This window comes from Protopterus annectens, chromosome 2.part0 (genome assembly GCF_019279795.1).
Source record: "Protopterus annectens isolate FY-2018-M chromosome 2.part0, PAN1.0, whole genome shotgun sequence".
Classification (NCBI taxonomy): Eukaryota; Metazoa; Chordata; order Ceratodontiformes; family Protopteridae; genus Protopterus; species Protopterus annectens.
In genome coordinates, this window is record NC_056728.1 from 1663404483 (window position 1) to 1663427814 (window position 23332).

At 39.5% G+C, this 23332-nt stretch overlaps 1 protein-coding gene across 2 annotated transcripts in view; it reads left to right on the forward strand.

Annotated features, from left to right (window-relative positions):
* The window catches only part of GALNT7 (polypeptide N-acetylgalactosaminyltransferase 7), a 1380380-nt gene that overhangs the window by 638552 nt on the left and 718496 nt on the right, over positions 1 to 23332 (forward strand). Inside the window, exon 6 of one of the 2 annotated variants that reach the window (XM_044061719.1) lies at positions 17225 to 17407. In XM_044061719.1, the coding sequence (XP_043917654.1) occupies positions 17225 to 17407 (183 nt within the window). Of the gene's footprint in view, positions 1 to 17224; positions 17408 to 17572; positions 17756 to 23332 lie in introns of both variants that reach the window. The other variant, XM_044061717.1, reaches the window with a different exon arrangement.

Genomic DNA, 23332 nt, shown 5'->3' on the forward strand with positions numbered 1-23332 from the left:
TATCTGTTATTAATTTAGCTGCACAGTAGTGTATCCTATTTACTTCTGCTATATCGCATGAATCTCTATGGACAGACCTAATTACTGTATTCATTTGTTTTATCAGACTTCTAACTCACTTAAAGGTATAGCTGATGTACAGCTAGCTTCAAAGGTAACCTGTCAACTGCTGGCATTGTGGTGGAATAGATTGCTATTATCATATACCTATGTTATCATTAATCTGTAGTAATCAACTTATACATGTTGTTGGTCCTTTTTTTGGTAAATTGTCTGCATTATAATCTGTCAGTGACATAAAGGAGGGGGCTAGAATTCAGCAGTATACATACAGAGATGGATTAAAGACCACCACTGACAAGGATATTTTCCCCATATGCAGTAATAACATATGGATAAAAAGGAACCAGTCTTGGTGAGCTATGGATACGGATGGAATGAAAATATATCTGTAGTGTTATTTCTGACTAACCTGCAATATCTGTGGTATGTTAATGGAAACCAGTGACTTCTGAGGATTTCTGTACGTTTTATATTCACTGACTAGTTTACAGATGCTTTCTGATGCTTAGTAATATAGTAGTAGTTGTTAGTGCATGCGGTCAAATGGAAACAGCATTGAGGATGGATCACTGTATATTCTGTTGATGTTGCCATGAGTGGATAACAGTTCGTTTTAATATGCTGACTTTTTTCTGCACTGCTTCTGTATAACTTCCATTATGTCTGTTGCATACCATATTATGAGAGTAACATTTGTCATGATGTGTACACTGACTGTGGTTGTATATAACGGGCATCTGACATTCTTGAGTACACATGCTCATTCTGTTTGGATGTGCGTGTAACTGTGGAACACCATTAATATAGCATATTGGTTGTGTTTTTGCCCCTAACTTGTTACGATATCCATTGCCATTGGTTCAAATCTCACATGTGACCTATGCAACCTTTTAATAGATTGGACATGTGATGATGTTGTTACTTACATATTCAGACATTTTTTTCTTATTTGTTCTGATTATCTATTCATAACAGTAATACAAATGAAACTGATTGTTTAGCACAGCTTTGCATTGTAAATGAGAGGTGAGATGTTCAGTTGACATATGCTTGTAACATCATTGTAGCAATATGCGAGCCTCCATATAAAGTATAACATCTGCATATCACCCTGTCTTCCAGATGTCAATCAGAAGTAGAGAAGACAATTTCTCGCACAGAGAGAATGAAGTTATAATTGAGGTTCCTCCCCAGCATGATTGCAGTCTTCTTGGATGGACGGGCAATACTGTCTGGAGGAATTAAGTGTGAACAGACCTTCCAAACATGATCATTGCTTTGGGCAGTCATAATAGAGTCAGTGAGGCCTGTCAGTGATGTTACTCTGACATGATCCTCAGTGCAGCCGACAGACTGCTGCTATGAGAGGGCTAGGAATGCCAATGGAAGAGGGCCACCCTTACCTCTCCAGATGAGATAAGTGTTACTGGCCTCAAATGATACCACTAGGACATATGTTGCCCTCATGATTAATGCTGACAAATTACATCATAGCTGTGGTCCTGTCTTTACTGACTGGTAGTTCCTCAGGTATTTCACCATGTTGTAAAGCAGTCCGCAGACCACTTTTCCTTCATATTGCAGCATCAGGGACACTACTAGAGTGTGTCACCATTATATTAGTAATGAGGGATCTGCTGAGCACACCACCTGACACCCCTTTCTTTTGATGTACAGTTCTGCATCAAGTACAGCAGGTGTTTTAAATGGGAAGTGGGTGCAGTCTGTTGCACCGAGGATGCAGGGGAAATTGGCTATAGCACAGAATTGTTGCATGGCAGTTCTTTAATCCATGACTGCTGCTGGGAAGTGGATGTAATCATCCACCTTTGGTGCACATTGCTGCCAGGAAATGCAAGATAATTTGAATGGCAGCTCTCTGGGATTCTCCTATCCTATGGCATCTTCTTATGCTGCTGAAATGTTCCAGAGGCCAGTATACCTACACTCAAAAAAAACTTTTGTTAGAGAGTGTAAAAGTGAAGGGGAAAAAAAAAGTTTGTGTGCGCGCGCATATACAAATCTGAAGAGTGAAAGCGATTGAGCAGTGGCAGCAGTAGTTAAAAGGTATGCATACCTCTTGATGTCTTAGCATAAGTTTGAAATTGCAAAGTTGTTTAAATAGCAAGATTTGTGTTAGCATGCATGTTCTGATCCACAACTGTGTTTCGGGGTGGGGGTTAAGATTGATCCAGGAGTGACAGCAGCAGTTAAGAGGTTTGAATTCCTCTCAACCTCTTAGCTAAAGGGATCGTTGGTGGAAGTGTTTAATTTGATGTCAGTGAAGTGCTTGGGCTGACATGGACAAACTACTAAAGGTGCCTTTGAGGGAAATGTTTCATTTGGTATTAGTGAAGTGCTTGTGCAGGGATCACTGGGGAAATGTTTTATTTGGTGTCTGTGATGTGCTTTTGTATACATGGAGAAACTACCGAGGGATCATTGGGTGGGAATGTTCCATTTGTTGTTAGAGAAGTGCTTGGGCATACATGGAAAAAAATACTGAAAGGATCATTGGGGGAAAAGTTTGATTTGGTGTTAGTGAAGTACTTGTGCAGATATGGACAAACTACTAAAAAGGGTTATGGAGAAAATGTTTCTTTTGGTGTAAGTAAAAGTGCTTGTACAGACATACGCATACTACTGAAATGATCGTTGGGGGAAATGTTTTATTTGGTGCCAGTGAATGTCTTTAGCAATAATGGACCAACTACAGAAGAATTAGTTTGAGGAAATTATTCATTCTGTCATCACTGTAGTCTTTGTGCGGACATTTGGGGGGAAAATGTTTAATTTGGTGTCAGTGATATGCTTGTGCAGACACAGACAACTTACTGAAGGGATTGTTTTGGAGAGATGATCTTTTTGGTGTCAGTGATGTACATGGACAAACTACTGAGAGGGGCGGAGCGTTGGAGGAAATGTTTCTTTTAGTGTCAGTGAAGTGCTTTTGCAGGCATAGACAAACTATGAAGTGGATCGCTGGGGGAAATATTTCATTTGATGTTCGTGAAGTGCTTGGCCCTGCATGGACAATCTACTGAATGTGTATTTGGGAGAAATGGTTCATTTGATCTTAGTAAAAGTGCTTGTCCTGGGATTATTGGGGGAAGTGTTCGATTGGATGACAATTGACTGCTTTTAGAGACATGGACAAACAACTCAAGGAATCATTGGTGTTTCACTTGGTGTCAGTGAAGTGCTTGTGCAGGCAAGGATAAACTGCTAAATGGATCACAGGAGAAAATGTTTTATTTGGCATCAATGAAGTACTACAACATGCTTTAGATCACTTATTGACCATGCTATACCTGTGTCCTGGGATTATGAATGAAAACACTATTGTACAAGGCTTATTATGGAAAACCAGAAGCTTCATATTAGCTACATGCTAATTGATATCCAAATAGCACAATCATGAAGTAATCAACATTGCCACCTTGCATTACTTATGCCCCCAGTTCAATTCTAAACGGTGGCACTTTATCTGAATGCGTACAATCTGCTTGTGAATTTTGATACTGCATTTCCTCCCACATCCAATGACATAATGTGTGGTAAAATTACCCTTCTTCACTTGCTCTTACTGTATTGTGTGTCCATGTGCCTGGCAATTCATTGGAACCCTGTTCAGGATAAGCTCCAAATCTACTATGCCATCTGCAATGAGGCCAAGTGGGTAATGGATGAAATAATTAATGATTTTTGGCAGTGTGGCATGTCTGACTACCTCTTTGTACACAAAGCATCATTGTTGGCTTACAATATATATATATTTTTTTCACTTGCAACATGATTTGGGAGAGCCTTAGGAAAATGCATTTATTTATTGACACTTGTTGACTGGGGAACTCCGACTAGGTCAGAAACCCATTTTCAGCGGAGGCCCAGGGAGAAAAGCTCCACATAAAGTACAGAATTTTTGACAATATACAGTGTACATTACACATACAGTAAAGGTGGTATTACATAAGATAAATAGACATTACACATACAGTTTTGTACAGCATATTACAATCAAAAATCAGAAATTGTACAATGTGTCTTAAAGTATTGCTATGTAAGATAAATAGACATGGTAAAGCTTAGATATGAAAGAATATTAATCTGGGGTTAAGGTCTGTCAGGGATACATGATAAAGTGAACAGTAAGAACAAAAGTGAATTCATGTAGGTAAAGTTGTATGTTTATAGAGGTTGAGGAGGTATAGCTTTCTGTTTAGGATTACTGGGATTGAGGGAGAGAGGATACAGTGAGAGAGAGAGAGAGAGAGATGAGATGTAGAGAGGGTACAGTGGACATAAGTTTACACACCCCTGTTAAAATGCAAGGTTTTTGTGATATAAAAATGAGACCACAATAAATCCTTTCAAAACTTTTCCCACTTTTAATGTGACCTATAAACCCATACAATTCAATTGAAAAACAAACAAATCTGTTAGGGGAAAAAATATAAAAAAATAAAAAAAAAACGTATAATACACTGGTTGCATAGGTTTGCACACCCTTAAACTAATACTTTAGTGTGTGTGTGCATACCCTTAAACTAGTACTTTGTTGAAGCACCTTTTGATTTAATTACAGCACTCAGTCTTCTTGGGTAGGAGTCTATCAGTATGGCACATTTTGACTTGGCAATATTTGCCCACTCTTCCTTGCAAAAGTGCTCCAAATCTGTCATATTGTTAGGGCATCTGTTGTGCACAGGCCCTCTTCAGGTTACCCCACAGATTTTCTATTAGATTTAGGTCTGGACTCTGGCTGGGCCATTCCAAAACTTTAATTTTCTTCTGGTGAAGCCATTCTTTTGTTGATTTGGATATATGCTTGGGGTCATTGTGTTGAAAGGTGAAATTCCTCTTCAGTTTTCTAGCAGATGCCTGAAGGTTTTGGGCCAAAAGTGACTGGTATTTGGAACTGTTCATAATTCCCTCCACCTTGACTAAAGCCCCAGTTTCAGCTGAAGAAAAGCAACCCCAAAGCATGATACTGCCACCACCATGCTTCACCATGGGGATGGTGTTCTTTTGGTGATGCGAAGTGTTGGTACCTTTTGGAATTGTGGCCAGAAAGTTCAACCGTAGTCTCATCAGACCATAACAAATTTTTCCACATGCTTTTGGGAGACTTTATGTATTGTTTTGCAAATTTTAACTGGGCCTGGATGTTTTTCTCTGTAAGAAAAGGCTTCCGTCTTACAACCCTACCCCATAGTCCAGACATATGGAGAATACGGGAGATTGTTGTCACATGTAGTACTCAACCAGTACTTGCCAGAAATTCCTGCAGCTCCTTCAGTGTTTCTGTGGGTCACCTGGCAGCCTCCCTGACCAGTTTTCATCTGGTCTTTTCATCAGTTTTGGAGGGATGCCCAGTTCTTTGAAACATCACTGTTCCATATTTTCTCCACTTTTTGATGACTATCTTCACTGTGTTCCTTTGTATATCCAATGCTGTGGAAATGTTTTTGTACCCTTCTCCTGACTGATACCTTTCAACAATGAGATCCCTTTGATGCTTTGTAAGCTGTCTGCAAACCATGGCTTTTGCTGTAGCAGGCAACTGAGTAAATGTCAGGAAAATCCTACTAGGACAGCTGAACTTTATTTGGGGTTAATCAGAGTCTCTTAAATTGATGGCAGATGTATATCCAAGAAGACTGAATGCTGTAATTAAATCAAAAGGTGCTTCAGCAAAGTATTAGTCTAAGTGTGTGCACACTTATGCAGCCAGCTTATTGTACGTTTTTTATTTTTTGTATTTATTCCCCTAACAGATTTCTTTGTTTTCCCAATTCAATTGTACAGGTTATAGGTCAGATTAAAGGCGGTAAAGTTTTGAAATGATTTATTGTGGTCTCATTTTTATATCACAAAAACCTGGCATTTTAACAGGGGTGTGTACACTTTTTATATCCACTGTATATATGTATGTGTGTGTATATGTATGCATGTATGTGTAATATATGTGTGTGTGTGTGTATATATATATATATATATATATATATATATATATATATATATGTGTGTGTGTGTATATGTATGTATGTATGTATGTATATATATATATATATATATATATATATATATATATATATATATATATATATATATATATAGTGTGTATGTGTGTATTTATATATAAAATCTATGTGTGGAAAAGAAAAACTGAGCTGAAGAAAAAGACAAAATACTTATGAAATACTGACTTCTGTAGACCACAGAGAAGGAAGAGGCGTAAACAGTTTATTGAGCATACACTCGCGCACGCACACACACACACACACACACACACACACACACACACACACACACCTGCGAAAGGCTTGCACAGATTTACTAGCTATGCCCCTCTGCCCACACTATAACATAATTACTGCCACCAGACACTCTAAAGCCAGCTACTCTAAGGCTGTTACAAGGGTATCCAGGTATACTTGTATACTGAGTGAAATTAGTATTAACACAAATTATAGTGTTTAGTCAATGCAGGAAGGCTTGAAGGAGTGGCCACAGAGTCACCAGATAGATAAGAGTGCTCTCAAAGGTTAAAATATTCTCTAAATGACCACCCACAATGAAAAGTTTAAATATATTTAATAATAAATAATAAAAGAACATGCAATCTATTTACAATAAACACTGGAGGTTTCAGTCACAGGAAATATTAAAATAACAGATGAATAGATTCACACAGATGCAGAAAAACAGTACTTAAACAATCTCACGGTTTTCTTGACTAATCTAAAGAATTACTATTCAAAGGCAAGATGGAGTGTGTGAGAGATTGTTCTTTGTCAGGTTACAAAAACAGACTTCAGTGAGACTTCAATCTTAGTATTAAAACATAATTTTTGCCCTGGATTACAGAATGACATCAGATGCATTTAGTCATTTGACTTCTTGTTCCCATAATACCCCTTTTGTAGTAACTGACCCAGAATCTCGCATGTATGTGTTAATACTACATACACACAGAGCTTTGTTAAGATCTTTTGTAGCTTCTGGAAGTCATAAAACAATAAAACACTTCCACTTTTCCTGCAGGAGTTAATAAACAGTTCTCTGGCATCGACATTTCTTCTCTGGCTGCAATCAGAACTGTAAGATACATTCTTTATGGCTTAAATTAAATTAATTTAATTTCACTATTTTTCAAACTTAGCTGGACTGATTAACCTCTTCTCTTCCAGTATAGTTGTAATGCAGTCCAACATACAAATGTATTTCATCCGACATACAAATGTATTTCTTTTTCTGTCCAGCAGGACACACGTTTGGTACATTGTTAACACAAGCAGCTGTACAAAATCATTTTTCAGCACAAGCATCTGTACAAATCAGTTTGAATTACAAATAACCTATAATTCTTTATGTAACTTCAGGTAGCTGTACTGACATATGTGACCCTGAGCAAGTCACTTAACCAGACAGCACTTTGGGGAAATTTGGCTAGGCTCCTCAGTGGTCTCCTGAGCTGTTTGCCTTGTAACTCCGTAAGAACCTAGCATAACAGATTTTGCATTAGCATGCATTTTCTGAAAAATATGAAGTCTGAATCTCACAAATCTCAAATGTCTGTCATAATTTAGTGACTGCAATCTTCAATGACTTGCCAGAAAACCACAAATTTTATGAAGAACAGACCAAAAGTGGAAAGCAAGAATCTAGACACTGCAACATTCTGCACAGATGAGAGGTATGTATAAGACCAGTCACAAATAATGGTGAAGTTCTTTCAGAGGTGATGGAAAACATTCCATAAAAATTAATTGTAGTTTAAAGAAAAAATAAATAATATTCTGCATGTCTGTTGCTGAAATATTCTTAAAGTTTTCAGCTTAAGTTTCCTTCATGAAATGCTAAACTTCTCACTTAATGGCAATGCAGCACACATTATGGAACATCTGCCTGAATGAAAAATGATAATCCCTTGAGTCCTTGAGTCACTGGGGAGAAATTTGTATTTAACATATTACATAGTGTTCATCTTGCTATTTGAAAAGAGTGGTTCCTGGATTCTGCTCAGAAAATATATAATCAAATGTTCAAAATTACTAGCTCTAAGAAAAACTTATTCATCATTCTTTGATTTGTTAGCCAACTGAAAAATAAATAGGTAAGCACATTCATTTGAAAGAGCAATCCAGGAGCACTGATTTGATTATGTGATGTAGATTCATATCAATGGTGAGGATGCAGGGAGTAGAGATGACGAAAGTGGAGTAGTTTAAGTACTTGGGATCAACAGTTCAGAGTAATGGTGAGTGTGGAAGAGAGGTGAAGAAGAGAGTACAGGCAGGATGGAGTGGGTGGAGAAGAGTGTCAGGAGTGATTTGTGACAGACGAGTACCAGTAAGAGTGAAAGGGAAGGTCTACAAGAGGGTAGTGAGACCAGCTATGTTATATGGGTTTGGAGACAGTGGCATTGACAAAAATGCAGGAGTCAGAGCTTGACATGGCAGAGTTGAAGATGTTAAGATTTGCACTGGGTGTGACAAGGATGGACAGGATTAGGAATAAGTATATTAGAGGCTCAGCCCAGGTTGGAAGGTTTAGAGACAAAGCCAGAGAGGCAAGATTATGTTGGTTTGGACATGTGCTGAGAAGGGATGCAGAGTATATTGGGAAAAAGATGCTAAGGATGAAGCTGCCAGGTAACAGGAAAAGAGGGAGGCTTAAGATAAGGTTTGTGGATGTGGTGAGAGAGGACATGCTGGTGGTTGGTGTGACAGAGCAAGATGCATAGGACAGGAAGAAATGGAAACAGTTGATCTGCTGTGGCAACTCCTAACGGGAGCAGCCGAAAGAAAAAGAAGAAGATTCATATCATGCTATTGAAAACTGATGGAATCAAAACAAGACTCCAGGGTAAAGCTCATTATCAGCTCATGATGATTGCTATAAAGGCATTATTCTTAATTGTATCCATTGCACAGAAGAGATATGATGAGCCCTAACCATCTTAATAAATAAATTCCAATACCCTGGATCAATTTATCCACACCCCCACCAGGGGTAACAATATCCTAGACCTAGTCATTACCACCATGAGTGACCGGTGTTTTACACCTGAAGTCAACTTCTTGTTGGTCAGATCCGACCATAAGCTAATCACCCTAGAAATCCACCCCCCCCCATTAAGGAAACCATGGTAAAAGATTTCTCAAAAGCCAACTTCATGCTTCTTGAGACAGAAGTGGTTAACTTCATGACACCCATGCAGATGAACAATACAGTTATGACTGCTGAATCCTACACAAATGCACTCTATAAGTACTTACACGAGTGCATGGATCGTGCTATCCCAAACAGAACCAAGACGCTATTCTCCAAAAAAAGGAAGCCAATCTGGTGGTCTCCTGCCATAAACAAACTCTACAACAGAAGGAAGTAACTGCTGCAAAAGAGAGTAAAATCCCATGAGTGGAGGATCTCCCTGGACAGCCTCAGTAAGAAGCTGAGATCCCTTATAAGATCCTCTAAAGCTAGCTAAGAAAACAAAATCACCACTGATTCTAGGGACAACCACAAAGCATTCTATAGCTATGTCAAGAATCCCAATGGCAACACCCAGATCTTCTCTGAGTTACAGTACAATGGCATGAAAATTACAGAATCAGCTGATATTGCCAGCATCCTGGCAGATAGGTTCAGTGCTAACCCCCTAAAGGGCCCATATCTATACAGGAAGAATAAAGAGTCCCTGTAATCACAACTATGCAGGTAAAAGATGCACTCTCTAAAGCCAAAAACACAGCATCCATGGGACCGGACAACATCCCAGGCTGCGTTTTACATGAACTTCAGAATGAACTGGCACCCCACCTAAGCACCATGTTCAATTATAGCCTCACATCAGGCTTTGTGCAAACTGAATGGTGCACAGCAACAGTTATCCCACTCCACAAAGGGGGAGCCACCACTGATCCTGGGAACTATCGCCCTATTAGCCTGATGAGCCTGGTCTGTAAGGCCATGGAATGTATCATTATGGAACTCATAAATAAAGACAGTGGTAACCTCCAAACTCTAAACCCCACCCAGTTCGGGTTTGTGAAAGGCATATCATGCCTCCTGATCCTGATTGACTTCTTTGAGGCAGTCACCAAAGCTATAGAAGAGGGTAAGGTGGTTCACACAGCCTATCTTGACCTTGCCAAGGCTTTCAACACCATCCCCCATTCTGGAATTATAGCTAAACTCACTAAACTAGGTATAAATCCCTACTTCACAAGATGGGTTGCCAACTGGCTCACTGACAGAACCCACACTGTAAAAGTTTCAGACTCCAAATCTGACTTCAAACCAGTGACAAGTGGAGTACCACAGGGTTCACTCCTGGGACCTCTCCTGTTTGGTATCTACTTCTCTGAAGTACAGGCTAACACAGAAGGTCTTTGGCTAACCAGGTTCTCAGATGACTGCAAACAAGGAGCCATAGTCGAGTCCCCAAATGATGTGGACATCCTACAGAAGCACCTCACTGAGACAGATGCTTGGTGTCAGAGCCATGGCCTCAAGCTCAGTGCCAAAAAGTGCATTGTCATCCTCCTTTGGTAAAAACTCTGTACCCATGAACTACCACATAGGCGGCAGCTTACTTAATGCCGAATGTGTGATGAGACCTTGGGACCCAGGTGGACAGTAGTCTCTCCTTTGATAATCACATTGCCACAGTAGTCAGGAAATCCTTCTACATGGTACACCTCATCACAAAAGGGTTTTCATCCAGGAAAAAAGAGGTCATTGTTCCCCTCTGCTCTACACTCATTAGACCCATTATAGAGTACAATGACCCTTTTGGAATGTACCTCACAAGACGTCTGCAGCAGCTGGAAAGACCACAGAAGTACCTCACAAAGAGGATTACTGGCCTCAAACAGATGCCCTACACTGACCATCTCAAAAAACTCCAGCTTTACTCCTTAGCATATCGCCTACTCCGAGGTGATCTCTGCCTAACATATAAAGCTATGTCAATCCCAGAGCTGTTGGACATGCTACACCTAAAGAAATTCCAATCCCTCTGAGCTACATGCTCTGGGGACCTAAACCTTGTCACCACAATAAACAGGACGTGCTGGAGGGATAGTTTCCTGTCCCAGAGACTTCCCATACTCCGGAACAAGCTACCCATCTATGTCAAGAAAAGTTCCTCATTAGCACTCTTCAAGAATAATCTTGATGAGTGGATGGGAAATAGGAAATACATCCCGGGGATCACTTCTGTGGCTGTACTCAACAGGGGCACAGGAAAATAACTTTCTTGGGTGGCGTACGCCAGGGAACTTTGTTGGCTAGGCTTACTTAGGCCCTTGGGCCAATAGCCTAGTACCTACCTATGAACCTATATGTTACACATCCACTGCCTTTCTTTTCTTGGCATAGCTGGCAGTATTTCACATCATCACACTATGTACAGGAGCCTTAACTGTGTAGCTCTGAAATACGCCTTGAAATTGGGTAATCCCAATCTGCCCTGATCTGCTGGAAGAATCAGCATATCCCACATGATTTTTGGCATCTTCCCCTCCCAGATAAAGTCCATCAGCTCTGTAATAACTGCTATCCACAACTTCTCCTCTGGTTGATAAAAATATAACTGTCGTGTAAGACTAAGGAGACTAAAAACATTTTCACTGCTTGCATCTTACTATCCATATCCTTGTAACAAATGTTAACTTTCTCCAGTTTAGTCTCTTTCCACATATCCTTTGCCGCCACACCAGAATCATTTTAATCCATACTCCTAAATACTTTATTTTATCATGTCCCCATAAATACGGATGTTGCTGAACCAATTTGTGTGTGGGTACATAATTTACCACTATTGCCTTTGTTTTAGCTTCATTAATTTTGTATCCCGTAAATATTTGAAACTGTCTGAAAGTGTTCCACAACACTGTAATGTCTTTTTCTGGTTTTTGTCAGGTATAAAATAATATCATTTGCAAATAAAGCCAGCTTTTCCTGACTCCCATACCAATTATATCCTTTAATTTCTGAGTCCCCTATTTTCTTTGGTAGTGGTTGTAAATATAATGCCATATAACAAAGGGGAAAGAGGACACCCCTGCCTGGTTCCTCTGCTCAAGCAGAAATGATCAGAGAGGACCCCACCCACTTTAATTTTTGCTTCTGATCCCTATATATCCTCCTAATCAACCTTATAATGTTTTTCAGGAAATGCAGATGCTTCCATTGCCTTGCTCATGAACTCCCAGCTTACTCTGTCAAATGCTTTCTCTGTATCAAGACTCACCGATGACAATGGTATTTTCTTACTTTCTGCTTCTCTCTGGATCATCAGTGTTCTTTTAATGTTGTCAAATGTTTGCCTCCCCTCCACAAAACCACATTGATCCATAGCTATCAATTTTGGCAGTACTGTCATTATTTTAGCCGTTATAGACATGAACACTTTATAATCATGGTTTAGTATTGAAATGGGCCTTTATGAAGCTGGGTCCGCTGGATCTCTACCATCTTTAGGTATTACAGCTACTACTGCTTTCTTCCAGGATGTTGATACTTCTCCTCTTAAAATACTGTTAAAACCTTCTATATCTTTTTCAGTTTTTCCCTCCTAGCTTCCTAACTTCGAGAAGCACCATCTCTTCCTGGGGACTTTCTTGTAGATTGGTTATACATCACGATTTTTATCTCATCTCCTCATATCCTAACCATTAGTAATTGAGCCTCATCTATCTCTAACCTTGGCATATTTAATTCTTCCATAAACACTTTCCATGTTTCTCTGCTTTATACAGACTTATAGAATTTCCGAAATATTTCTGATATCTCTGCAGGATCTCTTGTTACCTTCCTTGTTATAGGCTCCCTAAGCTTGGCGACAGCACTTTCTACTTTTCTGTCACCTGAATCGCTGTGTTAAAAGTGTTTGTGCTCTACTGTTATTATCAAAAAGTAGTTGCTTAACAACAGTCTTTTTAAACTACTGCATATTATTGGGTAATCCTTTATTTTCTGCTTAGCATTATGCAGTTGATCCTCTTCTTGTTCTGTGAGATTCCTCCTATTCTGCAATACTTTCACATTTGTCAGTCCCTCTAAATAATTCTTGTTACTTCTTAACCATAGCTCCCTTTCTTTTATTTCCACCCTGTTTTTAAATTCCACCTTAATTTTATCCCACTCCCTAGCTATAAATGCCCTAACTAATGTTAAGGACAATAGGGCTGTGTATAGGTATGGAAAGAAGTGTACACCTCTGCTATGTTTTCTTTCTTGGCCATAAACTATCAAACCCATATAATTGGGTACGTTTTGACCATTTTGATTGATATGCCTTAATCAGATGATAAAACGTCAGCATCTTTGCTTAATTGTGCTACCCATGTAGCACTAAGTCAAATGCAGTTATGATGTTGCTGTTGCATCCTCCAGAGCTGCAGCTACTGAGTCCCTCTTAAGGAGGTACTCTATGTTGAGACTCCAACCCTTACTTGAATATGTAAATGGCAAATTATTTGGTGGCACCCGTATAAACTCCTTTTGGACCTACTTTTGCTGTAAAAATCTGTAAAAAAAACTGCAGGAGTGAGGCAGTATCATGCAAGATTTTAAACAGATTTTTTTTCTTTCCCCTGTACTCAAGTTCAAAATGAATTACCCTCACAAAGCTAGTCCCTTTTTGAAAGGAATAGCAACAACAGCTAAAGGGTAAAAATGTTGCCAAGAAAACTTTCCAAGAAAAATCCAAGCCAGGCTTCAAAGGAACAATGATTTCCTTTCCAGACTAATCAATTTGTGAGTATCTGCTTCATCCCCTCCTTTTACCTTCTTCCACCTCAGCCTATCTACTATTTTCTCATTCAAACAAGTTATCTTATTTCAACTGTCTAAGGAGACTGATGACTTCAAACCAGTGGGGTCCTCAACATCATAGATAAAGGTTACAAACTAACTCTGCTACCTACTCCAACTCATTTAGGCATTCTGCAGGTGCTCCCAAACCAAGAATACATAATTGTTTCAGTTCTGAAAGAGCTGTTCCATCAGGGAACCATAGAACCAGTTCCCATCCTCCAGCAGAAAAAAATGATTTTAATTAAGAATTTTCTTGGTTCCGAGAAAGGAAGTTACTTGGTGGCTTATTCTGGTTCTGTCAGTCCTCAACACCTTTCCAGAGTTCAAATGCTGTTTCTTCAAACCTTTCCCCTTATTCTTCCTCAAGCCTTTTTGGTTACCATAGTGCATATCTTCATGTTCCCATCCACCCAGAACACATGCTTGAGATTTTGTGCCTTTCAATTTTCTGCGTTACTCTTTGGTCTTTCTGTAGCCCCAATGGCATTTACTAAATGTCTAGCCCCAGTCATTCCCTCCTGTGGGTTTCTGGGTATTTATACTTCTCTCTATCTAGACAGTCTTCTCTACGCTTCGTCGAGATGCAATATTATCCTATACATTGTTGACCTTTTTCCTTTGCCTAGGCTTTGCAGTAAACCTGGAAAAAGTCTGTTCTTCTGCCATCTTAAGAGCTAATCTTTCTAGGTTTCATATCAACTCCGTCTCCATGGTGGTATTCCTCCCACAGGAAAAGATACAGTTTCCAATTGATTGCTTACTTCCAGTCTATTTCGCCTAGAATTGACCTCAGCAAAAGAGATACTGAGAGTCCTGGGGGCTGGGGTATATGGCTTCATGCATAAAAATAACTGCCATACCAATTATATCCTTTAATTTCTGAGTCCCTTATTTTCTTTGCCAGTGGTTGTAAATATAATGCAAATAACAAAGGGGAAAGAGGACACCCCTACCTGGTTCCTCTGCTCAAGCAGAAATTATCAGAGAGAACCCCACCCACTTTAATTTTTGCCTTTGATCCTTACATATCCTCCTAATCAACCTTATATTTTTTTCAGGAAATGCAAATGCTTCCATTGCCTTGCTCATAAAGTCCCAGCTTACTTTGTCAAATGCATTTCACTTGAGGAAGATGCAGTGGTACCTGAAATCTGTTTGGGCTCAGCACTGCCACTTATTGAACTTCCCAATTCCTCACGTGCCCTTTATAAAGAAGCAATTTCATTGGGGAATCAAGCAGTTGTTAATCAATTCAGAAGGGCCTCTTTTGGTTCCATCTACCAGTCAGGAAGTCTCCACAGATGCTTCAGATTTGGCATGGGGAAGCATCTTCAGTGAATTATAAAAGTCCAAGTAGTCTGGTCTGGTCTAGTCAGGACCAAAAATTGCACATAAATGTCAAGGAAATGAAAAATGTGATTTTGGTTCTTCTGTCTGTGCTTCGCTGGACTTCAAGAACCCTCCAAATCCTTACAGAAAGTAGTATTAAATTGTGGTACATCAATACACAAGGAGGAATGGAATAAAATCTTATCTTTTCTGCAGTCTTGTCACGACACCCTGGGGATAGCAATTCAATACAGTCTCTTTCTCCATGAAGTTTGCATTCCTTCAGAGATTGATACTGTGATGAATTATATGAGCAAATCTAAGACAGACCCTGCTGAATGGCTGTTAAACAACAAGGCCTTACTTCATATTGTCTATCTGTGGTGAACTCCAGAAATAGATGCCTTTGTCTCTTCTCAGAACAAACAGCTGTATGTGTTTTGCCCAAGAACTCCTGTGACCACAGGCTTGGAAAATGGTTGCCATGCTAGTCTCCTATAAAGGAAAATTTCTTTATAGATTTACTTGTTCTTGTGATTCCCAAGGTCCTGCTCAAAATCAAAAATAACTACCCAGAGATGCTGTTAGTGACCTGCTTTTGGCCCAGACAGCCATTGTTCTCCCTTCCCCTTTCTCCCACCTGGCCAAGATAACCACAAGTTACCCTACATGTGAGCAGACACAAATCTTTTCTTTGGCCTGGGTCAAGAATATCCTGAGGATTTGTGCACCCATACTTGCTTAGGACATACTTTGGATGTACAGTGCAAGAGGAAGTTGCCTAAACTTTTGATATGCTGGCTGGATGTATGGCATCCTTGGCAAACTACTTCTCATATAAAGTGAATACTTCAGCAGTGATCTATGAGTTTTTTGCACAGCATTGGACTCTGCCCTGTCTGCACTGATTCCTGCAAGAGCCTTACTCAAACCATCATTAAAATTATTGTTGCATAACTTAACTGGAACAGTAATGCTTAAGAGTGTTCATTGTACGATAGTTTTTTTTTTTCAATTTTCTCTTTTAATCAGGCTGCAGTTTGTTGTGCTAATCCTTATCATCTGCATGGATATCTTTATGCTTCCCAGCAAGAATCTGTGAAGGACCATCTCTTTTGCTTGTTTAATACCACCACTGTATATAAATAAGAAACCAGTGCTAGAATAGTGGGAGGAAATGGTTTGCTGTTGACCATTTTACCATTTTGTATCAGAGTCTTCTCTGGGTCAAAAGATGCAAAAATTACATTCTCAAAGATTTACTGCTTGCTCTTGTTTATAAAATCATACTTTCCACAGGGATTATTAATATGTTTCAAGTTAATGAGATGTCATGATTTTGGATAAAAATTGTTTCGAATAAGAATGAACTCTCCTACTGAGAATCCATTTTTTTTTATAAGATGATCCTGGAGATATGTATTTTTATGTGCAGGTTTGCTTTTATTTTCTTTACCCCATATTTGTAGAATATTTGTAAATATTGCATTGCTATATGATTTACAGTCCTGTTCCTGTTCCTTTTTCTGAATGCCTTGGTAAGGGAAGCAGTCGTGGCAAATATTGTTTTTAAGAATGTAAAACAAAGCACACTTAAGTCTAGCAAGAGTTAATGTTAACATGTTACAAAATAGATGAAGGTCAAAATGAAATTAGCACACTTGAATAAAGATGGCGCACTTGTTGCTGCTTGTATCACATGGTAAGTTAAGAATACAAAGGATGCTGACTGCATTGTTTGTTCCCCTCAGCGTAATCACATTTGTAAAATATATTTTTGTGAGAATGAGTGGAGTCCATTCCTGTGTTAATGTATGGCATAACAGATATTCTGTTATTAATTTTCTGATCTCATGAATTTTTCCCATCCGCTTCAAAATTGGTATGTTCATGAATGTACCATATGCAGTGCATCTGACTGAGAAATAATGTGTTTTATTTATGTAGTTTCTGTGCACAGCTGTGGTTATACTGTTTGTTTTTTCTGTACATATTTCAGAACTACATGCACAGTTCCTTTAATAGATTACATAGATGGCAATGATTATTCCATTGAGCCACAGCAAGGTGGTGATGAAGATGGGTTTGCCAGAGGGGCCTGGGATTGGAGCTTGATGTGGAAACGTGTGCCATTAAGCAACAAGGAAAAGGCCAAAAGACAGCATAAGACTGAGCCCTATTGGTAAAACCTGCTGTTTATTTTGATTATTTATGAATGTGTATCTAAATTATTGTGTTTCTTCCTTTTTTTTTTTTCTATGTGCCATGTTTCCTGTAATTTATCTGCGATATGGGTCCTATACATCTTAACTTCATCCTTTCAACAACGTACAATGCGTCTTCACAGAACTGTAAGCACAGTGCCGCTTATAGATTCAATAGATGGCAACACTTACAATATTGTTCCACAAGCGGGTGGTGATGAAGATGGGTTTGCTAGAGGAGCATGGGATTGGAGTATGCTCTGGAAGCGTATACCACTGACTTCACGAGAGAAAGGACTCAGAAAGACGAGAACAGAACCGTATCGGTAAAAAATAAAAACACCACATACACATTGTTCATTTAAAAAAATAGCTCTATTTGCTGATTTTTCTAAATTCTGGCAGCTCTCTTCCTTGCTTGGGGTATTTGGCTGTCACTTTCTTTCTGAAGGGAACTTATTTTAAATATTTAACAGCTTTCTAATTTGTCTGCTGCTCTATTTCTCTTATTAGCCATTAACAATTTTACTCACCTCTTGGGGCCTATGGTACCTTTTACCAAAACAATTATTGGATTATGCTTGAAAATTTTTAATGCATTACTGTGTGTCATTAATTTATTTTAGTAAAGCTGCTAACATGGTATGCCCATTAATTATACAAATAATAACCAAATACAAAATTTAAGAAAAACAAGTATTAAAGCAAGTAATAAAACGTATGCAGTACTCATGGATCCTTTTATATGATATATTAAATGGAATTGTTGGAAAAAAAAAAAAAATATATATATATATATATATATATATATATATATATATAGATACATATGTGTGTGTGTGTGTGTATATATATATATATATATATATATATATATATATATATATATATATATATGTATATATATACATACATATGTGTGTGTGTGTGTGTATGTATATTCTGAGCTAGGTGGGTATGTAAAAATGTACATTTCAAATGAAGTAGTAATCTAAAACCAAATGCTTTGCTTAGGAATACAGTTTACATATCTAGTTTGCTCCTGTGAGAGATAATTAGAAATTCATTTTTATTATACACACAAAGTGTAGTTCTTACAATCTAGTTGTAAAACAGTTATTCTGTGAGTTATACATGCCACTGAAATTTTATTCATACCTCTCAACTGCCCCTGATTTTGACTCGTATTTTAGCTCTATTTGTCTTGATCCCTCCTAAAACTGATCTCCTTTGGAAAAAAGGTGGAGAATTACAGATAATGACAATAATTAGAGTTATAGACTTATTTTATTTCAGAAAATATATATTAATTCACTTTCTCTTAGTCTGTCATTGTCTGAAGTTAATAGTACTAATGTTTTTAAAGTGCCCCTGATTGTCTCTGATTATTTCTAGATTTATCCCTGATTCTGGTGAGATTTGTCCCTGACTGGTAGAAAGCTATGTTTTTTATTTATTTGCATTTTTTTAACCAGGAAAGTCCTCCTAAGCTATGAAAGATCCCTTTTCAGTGGCAGCCCAAGGAGAAAATCTCTAGTATGGTCAAAAAAGCAGTTTACTGTACATGAAAGATGTTAACAATTGTGTTACAATATCAACAACAGATTAGTAAATAAAAATAGTAGTAAAAGCACATTTTTAGGATTATATTGTAATTAAATATGTTAAGACATTATGTAGACTTTAACTGAAAATTATTTAAAGAAGAGAGATGTAAGGAGTGTAAAATAAAGAGCAGAAACAAGGAGAGAGTGAAATAGAAGAAAGTGAAAGGAAATGGGGAAGTAGTAAAGTTGACATTGTGTTGTCAAGTCACGATCAGTGACCATGATGTAATCACTGAAACTGAAAAAAAAAGATAAAGAAGGGTGAGGGCCGTCTTACCTGCACCTACTTGCTTTGCTGTTCATGGGTTAATAGTTATATGCTAGGCTAGAAATCACTAAGGCCTTTATAAACTTAGCCTTGTGAACCAACTCAGTTGTGTCCTTGTGCATCATGCACATTTCTTAGGAAGGGGTATGTTAGGATGTTTCTAGAGGTCATACGTGTGCGTTCATGTGGAGGGTTATGTTAGTTTGGGCATTACTTTCTGCCTTTGTCTACCAGAGACATGGGGGCCAGACCCAGGGTGAATTTCTGATCTCCCATCCATTGGTCAAGGTTACACTTAATTACGGTTAGGGATGGACTCTGAACATAGGTATCCTCTGAGACACATCTGTCTCGCCAACATGTCGTTTTTATGTCACAAGCAAAATTTTAATCCTTGGATCTAGTAGTTCTGATGCTTTTTGGTTTGCAGATGTGCAAAAGGTCTGTCAGAGCTGGATCTAAGGATGCCTTGTATGCCAGCCATAGATCACCTGTAAGTAACCTGTAGGAGACAGTGTGTATAGACAAGGCTTTAAGGCAGTCCATATAGGACACTGTGTTTATACTCTGTATCCATCTGGTAAGGAAGCTTTGTGGGTGTTCAGGTGTTGCATCTGTTTGGTCAGGTACATACCAAAGGGGGGGGAGGCGGTATTATTCTCAATGATGGGTCTGATAAGGGCTGAATAAAGTGGCAGTGTGACTTCCCTGGACCCGGATGCCATGCCCTTATTTATAAATTGGGTGACAGAGAATAATTGTCTTATTACCTTGGCTACATGTTGGTCAAAGGACAGATTATCTACATATGTTCCCAGATCCCTGACTACCAGGTCAACTTGTAGGAGTGTCTTATTGATGGAGTAATTAGCCTGAGTGGCATTTTTCCCTAAAGGCATTGCAATGTATTTCCAGGAATTGAGTTTTAATCCTCGATTTTTGGCACTAGTCATTGGTCTGTGTTAGACCCTCTTGTTAGACGTTTGTGTCATGGGAGGAATCTGTGATGCCTCCAAATTTGCAGTCTTCTGTGAACTTGGTAAGCCAAAGGCCCCTTGACATTGGCCTTTATCTCTGAGAATTAGATGCCAAATAGGAGTGATCCCAGCACAGAGCCCTGAGGTGACATGATGGTGACTGGTCTCTTAGTGGAGGGGGTACCACCAGTCCTGACTTCCTGGGTCCTGTCTGTGAGTTAGCTGGCAATCCAGCGAGTTATATAGGGCTTTATGCCCAGTTTGGTGTTTAACTTTTCTTGAGTGGGGTATTGTATTAAATGCCTTAGCCAGCTCCAGGTAGGCAGTATGAATGTATTCCCCCTCATCCATTACATGTTGACCTTCTCAAAGAAGTCCACCACGTTTAGTAGGTAATAATCTTCCCTTAATAAAGCTAAATTGGTTTGGGTCCAGTGTCTGAAGGTTGCCTATATCTTTGTTCATTATTTCCATGACAATTTGTTCCACGGCTAGGCATATTAGACTAGTTAGACTAATAGGTCTGTAGTTTCCAGGGTTGGTTGATGATCCAGCCTTGTGCAGTGGGATAACCATTAGTCTTGCATTCTAGTGGTACAAAGCCTGTTTTGAGGTTATAGTTGAAAAGTGACTCAAGTGGTCCTGATAGATCATGTTTCTAGCTATTTAGGAGGCATCCTGGGATATTGGCAAGGCCCACTGAAGGCCATGTTTTGGGCTTTAGTGAGCACCACCAGGACCTGCTATCTGTCAATAGTTGGGGGTTATGCTAGTAAGTATTTCATGGAAGGAGGTGAAGTTTAAGTTGAATTTGTCAAACAACAATTCGCTTTGTCCCAGATGCCAAAATGCATGTATGTGTCGTTTTGCTTTTCAGTCCCAAATCCTTGTCAGCATCTGTTTAAGCAACAAAGACCAGCCCTCACTAAAAGCATGACAACTGCAATGTAGTTACTCTGTTACCATATGTGGATGATGTCAAAGTTGCTGCCTTTGCATTTCAACAGTGTATCTGTCAGGCCTTCTTCAGGGTGTTGTCACTTAGACTTGTTAGTGGAATAAAGGTTTGAATGTACTGCACTGAGTGCTGCCACCACTGCTGCAGGAACCAGCAGCATTTCTATTGTAGCTACCTTTTTGAAGGCCTTTATTGACTGCATCTGCAAATATATTTCACATTCTTTCTGTGGCAGCAACATGGCACATCTGATGGCAATGTCGAAGCAGGTGTGTTATGACCTAATGTGTTAGGAAGAAACATAATGGTAAATGGTGGACTGAAAAAAAAATGAAATTTGGCTATCCAGCTCTGTCCTGTCACCCTACACTAAGGGCTAATTTGTTACAAGGTATTTTCCCAAGCATCCAACTTTTCAAATCACAGTACACAAGTATTGTTTACTCTTCAATAGGAATATTTACTAAGAATGAATGTTATTTTGTCCCTGTCTCGCCTTCCTTCTTTCTTTCTGTTTGGGTTCAGAGCCGAACTCTGCTCCAACTCAGCCACATACTATTGCTCGAAAAATCTTTACTGGCTCAAGGCTAACCCCTATCCCAACATGCCTAGTGGTAGCTACCCTGATCCTGTTTGCCGCTTGCAGCGTCGAGATTGTCTTCTGTTGGTTCAGGCTAAGTAGTGTTTTCTTGTGCTAAATTGTGAATATTGTGACAGTTTTAGGATAGTTTTTCGTATACTGGTAGTGTTGGTCTAACTTTTCTTATATTCTACTACCCCCCTCTAAAACGTTTGGTTGTTTGTTGTTGCTTTGTTGTGGCCATCATTTCCGTGGGCCTACCTTGCCTTTGTGATCCCTGTTGGCAGCCTGTTTAAGTTAGAGGGCTTTCCCCTATTTCTGTCCCTCCTTTCTACGTTAAGGAGAAGCCGTTTTAGTTAGAGGCTCTGCTTTTCTTAGGGGAAGTAGCCGTTTAACTTAGAGGCTACCTCCTCTTTCCTTCTCTTATTTAAAAAAAAAAAAAAAAAAAAATTGTGTTTGTTGTCAGTTAAGTGTGTTACCTTTCTTGTTGTTTCAGGTACTTTACCATGTCCAAGGATCCAAAACCGTCAGGGTTTAAAAAATGTGACTCGTGTTGCCAAAAAATGTCCCTTACGGATGGGCACACGAGTTGCATGTACTGTTTAGGGGCTGTTCACCTGCTGGACTCGTATTCCGTCTGTCATGGCTTTAGTACATGAGTCCTGCAGGAGAGACTAAACAAGCTTATTCTACGAGGTTTATTAAAAACCCCTTTTGAAGCTGCATCTGGAGAAACTCAGCCTGCAAAAAAACAGGATGATAAACCTGCATCTTCGTTGGCTCCATCCTCTGTGCCGACCAAATCAAAAGACAAGTCTTCCGAACCTTCGGAGCAGACGGTTGGCTCCGATAAGACTCTCACTCTCCGGCGGTTCCATTAGCAACCTCGGAGCAGTCCCGGACTCACAAAAGATCCAGGTCCCCTTACTTGAAGCCGGTGAAATCTGTTCCACAGTCTCCCATTTTACAATCTGTGGCAGGTAGTCACCGGTCTTCTGCACACTCCTCTCAGTCATCCACACCGGTATTTGCAAAATTGTTGTTGAGCTCAGCCCAGAAGGAAATGGTGCCATCTGCCCAACCAGTTTTTTCATTGATTCCTCCTCCGACTGGCCAGTTTGGAGCCGGAGTGCATGGAAGTCATGGTGGTGGAACCGTTGGTTCTGACGACCTTAGGTTTATCGGTTCCGACCACTGCTCCGATCTCCTCAATACCTTGGTCTGTCGAGGGATCTGGGGGCCGATGCTCTCTCGTCAGCTCCAAGGGGGGAGCGGCATTGGACCCTTGTCCGACCCCCCTCTCCCTCTCGCTGCTTCGGCACAGGTGAGCTCTGCTCCTACATTGGCCTCGGAGCCATCGCCCTTGGTTTGGAGGTCTCCAGGTTCTTCAGAGCCTGATTCTCTCCTCCGTCTGTGACCACAGTGCCTTTGAGGTGATGAAGAGTGTACTGTCTGCTGAAACCCCTCCACTGGCTCCTTTCCCTTCTATATACCAGTGTCTGCCTCGGAACCT